This window comes from Phaseolus vulgaris, chromosome 10, assembly GCF_000499845.2.
Source record: "Phaseolus vulgaris cultivar G19833 chromosome 10, P. vulgaris v2.0, whole genome shotgun sequence".
Taxonomy (NCBI): domain Eukaryota; kingdom Viridiplantae; phylum Streptophyta; class Magnoliopsida; order Fabales; family Fabaceae; genus Phaseolus; species Phaseolus vulgaris.
Window position 1 is genome coordinate 24360633 of NC_023750.2, and position 4346 is coordinate 24364978.

The 4346-nt window shown below is 30.4% G+C and overlaps 1 protein-coding gene across 6 annotated transcripts; it reads right to left on the bottom strand.

Moving 5' to 3' along the window:
* Nucleotides 1-1383: 1383 nt before the first annotated feature.
* On the bottom strand, nt 1384-4127 carry LOC137819471 (triacylglycerol lipase 2-like). 6 transcript variants are annotated; one of them, XR_011082297.1, is made up of 7 exons: nt 3645-4074; nt 3478-3532; nt 2812-2952; nt 2625-2737; nt 2402-2539; nt 2263-2302; nt 1384-1593 (listed from the first exon to the last, which is right to left on the bottom strand). XR_011082297.1 is itself a non-coding variant. In XM_068623326.1 (7 exons), the coding sequence occupies exons 4-6, from the start codon at nt 2889-2891 to the stop codon at nt 2267-2269; spliced, it is 441 nt and encodes a 146-aa protein (XP_068479427.1). In that variant the 5' UTR covers nt 2892-2952; nt 3198-3296; nt 3478-3532; nt 3645-4127; the 3' UTR covers nt 1384-1593; nt 2263-2266. The 6 variants fall into 6 exon arrangements, 5 of the variants coding, with proteins under 5 accessions (XP_068479427.1, XP_068479426.1, XP_068479425.1 ...); XM_068623326.1 differs by adding an exon at nt 3198-3296 and having other exon boundaries at nt 2625-2952; nt 3645-4127; XM_068623325.1 differs by adding an exon at nt 3198-3395 and having other exon boundaries at nt 2625-2952; nt 3645-4127.
* Nucleotides 4128-4346: the final 219 nt, after the last annotated feature.

Consider the following 4346-nt stretch of genomic DNA (forward strand, 5'->3'; position numbering starts at 1 on the left):
GGAGGATCTTGCTCACACACCTTCATAGCTTCCGCACCACTTTTTCTTACATGATTCAAGAAGACCTTCATGAAATGCCATCACTTATCACCTTTAATTGTATTAAAGGGAGGTTACTTACCATTAATTTATTTTTATTATTGTTGTCTCTTAGAACCAGTATATATATAGTGGCTTTCTTCAAGCAATGTAACACAACAAACAACATACATTTGCTTCCTCTCTTTTTTTCATATACTTTTTATTTCTTCTCTTAGGTATAAGTGTTTAACCCGTATAGAGAGAATTTATTTTGGGGCTATTTATTTATTAGTCAGAAAAGAATTCATTGTACTCCCAGTATCATTATAGTGAAAATTTTGGTTCGACGAGGTTTTTTTACCTTTATTTAAAAGAATTTTTCACATACTCATTTTCATTTTTTTTACATCTTTTGTTGAAATTATCACGCTTCCAAATACGATATCCCTACAGCGTAAATGGGACCTTTTCCTTGGGAAATGGCAAATAATCTTCTCCTATTTAATATAAATTAAAACAAAAATAATATATTTTTATATAGATATAACATTTTTATCATGGTTAAAATATCTTAAAACAATTCTAGTGTCATAGTTCAGATACAAAATGTAATAACATTAAAATAAAAATAAATGTAATATTAACACTACAAGAAAAAGTGTTTTTAGAAACTAAATTTTTGGTTTCTAAAATGATAAATTAGTCACTAACTTAATTAGAAACTAATTTAGAAACTAATAGTCTTAAGTGGCTAAAATCATGGTCGCTAATTTTAGATACCAATTTAGATTCTAATTTAGAAACCAATTTAGTGACCAAATATATAGAAACTAATTTAGTGACCAATTATATAGAAACCAAATTAACAACCAATTTTATTGAAACTAATTTAGTGACAAAAATATATAGAAACTCATTTAGTAACCAAATATATAAATACCAAAAAAATGGTCACTATATTGGTCTCTAAATAATTTAATTTTATTATAAAATATTATTTTATTTACTTACTTACTCTTTAATATTTTATATTTATTTATATATTTAAATTCATTAATTTTAAAATAATTTTATAAAATTCGTCAACTTAAATCTTTTATATTTATTTATAGCTTATGCTTAGTGCCACCAACTATTACTTATGCTTATTAGAAATAGAAAAATATAATAATAAGTGAGTTATTGAAAAGATTTAATATTCTTCAATTCATAGACCATTTTCTCTACATGACTTTTGCATTCTTTCTAGTGTGACTATTACACTATTACTGTTTAAATGGAAATCAAAATAGTTTAGATGTGTCACGAGATATCATGGACAAAAGAATATCAAGAATTACAATGAGGTAGAGAAAAAAGAAATAAACAACAATAGATAAACTTTATACCTTTCTTCTTTTATATAATTTTAGAAAAGACAATAAGTAAAAGAAAACAACAATTATTGGTCTATCAAACCCTACAAAGTCAACAATTAAGTAAAAAGCTTGATCTATCATTTTTTTTTAACTTTATTCCAAGAAGAGCCATTCTTGGGAGCTTTTGATGCTACCTATAACAATAACCATCTACCTGTCAAAAAATATAAAATAAAATTTATTAGCAACATTGAAATTTTAAAGATTGTTCATATAAAAAAGTAACCCACATAATAGTGCTAAAGAGTATACTTGAGAATAAAACTAAAAGCAAGGATCTTCAACACACTCCAATACACAATAGCATTAAACCATTAGTGTTAACATTTCAAAACCAAATCAAGCGGAAGACAAACTAAAGATTAAAATTTAATACTCACTTACCAGAAGCCTAAAAGCAATACTAGAGTTGAATTGAAGATAATAAAGTATCTCCCATTTCCAGATAATATTATTTCTACGTGAAAGGTTAGCAACACATTTTCTAAAACAATTCTTTGAACACATTTTTCGTTACTGGTAGAAAAATGTTGTAAATCACAAAATTTTGAGTCACACATCTTGTTTAATGGTATTCATTCATGATTTCAAACTTTTTAAGAAATTTTAACTGTAAGTAGTACATTCAAGGAATAAAAAAGATAAAAAACAAAGAAAGAGGCTACACTTTATTCTTTTTATTTGTTTATTCCATTCGATAAACATCAGTAATGGGACAAGAAAGAGGCTACACTATGAGGAAGGAACATTGCAGCCTTCTTATTCCTAGCCACAGAGCAAAGAAACGAATGACAATGAATGATATAGATAATGATTTACTTACCCTCTCATATTAAATTCAAAGATCCAAAATTGTATGGCGACTGTAAAAAGGAAAACACAGATTTTCAATGTTAATCTTTTTAATTTTAAAAGGAATTTTTTCTTTTGACAAACAATCAAAGCATTTTTATAACTAATACCTCAAAAATGATGTTTTCAGCTGCATTTTTAGCTAGGGGTGAAGTCATCTGATAAGCAATGGGGCTAAGCAAGACAGTTGATCTCAATATGTTAAATAATTGGTCTTGGGAAAAATCAGCCAATGCAATCAAAGTTCCCTACAAAGGAATTCAGAACTCTGCAGTGAGCATCACATTGAAGAAGTCAAAAACAAGAATGGGAAGCGTAGAATGTAAAATTCACCTGTGCGTGACCAACATAGTGTAGTTTTTGTCCAGTTAGATCATGCACATACTTGAATGTGACTGGAAGATCATGTGCAACTAGTTCATCCCATGACCAGTTCCAATCTAAATCTGATATAATCAATAGAACCAAACAAAATTGTTGACCATAGAAATGCATTAACATTTTAGTAGACAAAACTAACCAAGCTATTAGGTGGTAAAGTTGTATGTTGTCTGCTATATTTGGTTCCACGTGTGTTAACAACCCAAACATCAAACCCATTATCCGCCAAAAGAAATGCAAGAGACTGCTTTGAAGGTAGTAATAACCATGTTATGCTATCCTGCAACCACAACATCACATTAATTGCCAACATCAACAACAAAATCGATGACATATAGTTGCTTATGAAAGTTTTAGTAACCATGTAAAGCCCATGTTGTAGAAGAGCAGGTGGCCCCCTTAATTCTCCCACTCTAATTCTTGCAAGTTAAGAATATAATCATCTTGTGTTGTCACCTAAAACATTACTCTAAATTTTGTTGAATTTTGACCAGAAACAGAAACAAATGTAAACACAGTAGATACCAGGTGTTCTTCACAAGTATAGCCTTGTGTCGTCACCATAAACTTCACTTCACAATGTGGATCTCCCTGTCACCTTATTCTAAGAAGAGGCCTTCGATTCTATGTAATTATAATTATAATATACTAAGAAATGGAATCAATTCCAAAAACAGTAAACACTTTAAAATGCAAGTCACTTCCAATAATATATCCAAAACTCTGCATAGCAAGAAAGGTCAAATTATGAAAAGCTAAAATAGTATATTGGAAAACTTAAATTTCATATGCTATGATATCTTACCATAATCTTCTCAGCAGCCTTATAGATCTTATCGACCTTTGACTCCAATCAAGTTCTACGAAAATATAAAAATTATTTTTACATATAATTATAATATTCCAATCACCAAATAAACATATAATTAAACAGAGAAAAGAAGGTGAAACAATTGGATTATAACCTACAACCTTGAGTACAAGTGTCACCGAGAATCATGATAGTTCTTGTAGTAGTGTCGGTCTCACCGCCGGACTAGCACTCCTCCAATTTAGGGTGAAACTTCAATTCGCGGAGCTTCTTCTTGATCTGCACATACTTCTCACTGTCGGGAACGACCTCCTTCATCCATTTTTACTTCGGAAGCAGCTTCTTCTTCGTCTCGACCTCTACCGAATACGTGATCTTCGATCTCAGCGAGATGAAGTCCAACAACGACAGTGATTCCTCCTGCAACCGCGCCCGGAGCCCAGCCAGAGTCTGCGGGAACTGTGATGGCGCCACCAGAGTGGTAGCGGTAGATAGAGATGGAGATGAGGTGCAGTACGATGGTGCAGTGCGGTGGAGCGGTACGATGGTGCAATGCGGTGGTGCGGTGGGAGAGTTAGGATTAGGGATTCTGAGAAGAGAAGGAGGGAAAGGAAATTTAGGGTTTAAGAAAGAAAAAACAAAGTAAGGAAAAAATGACAGACAAAGAAATAAATACAATTAATTACTTCAAAATTAGTATCTAAATTTAAAATTGGTATCTAAATTAAAAAATAATAGTGACTAAAAATTTAAGTAACTAATTAAATGATGATTAGAAACTAAAAAATTAGTTTTTAATTTTATTATTTTTATAAACCAAAAATTAGTTTCTAAAATGACTTAAAAAATTGGTTTCTAATTAC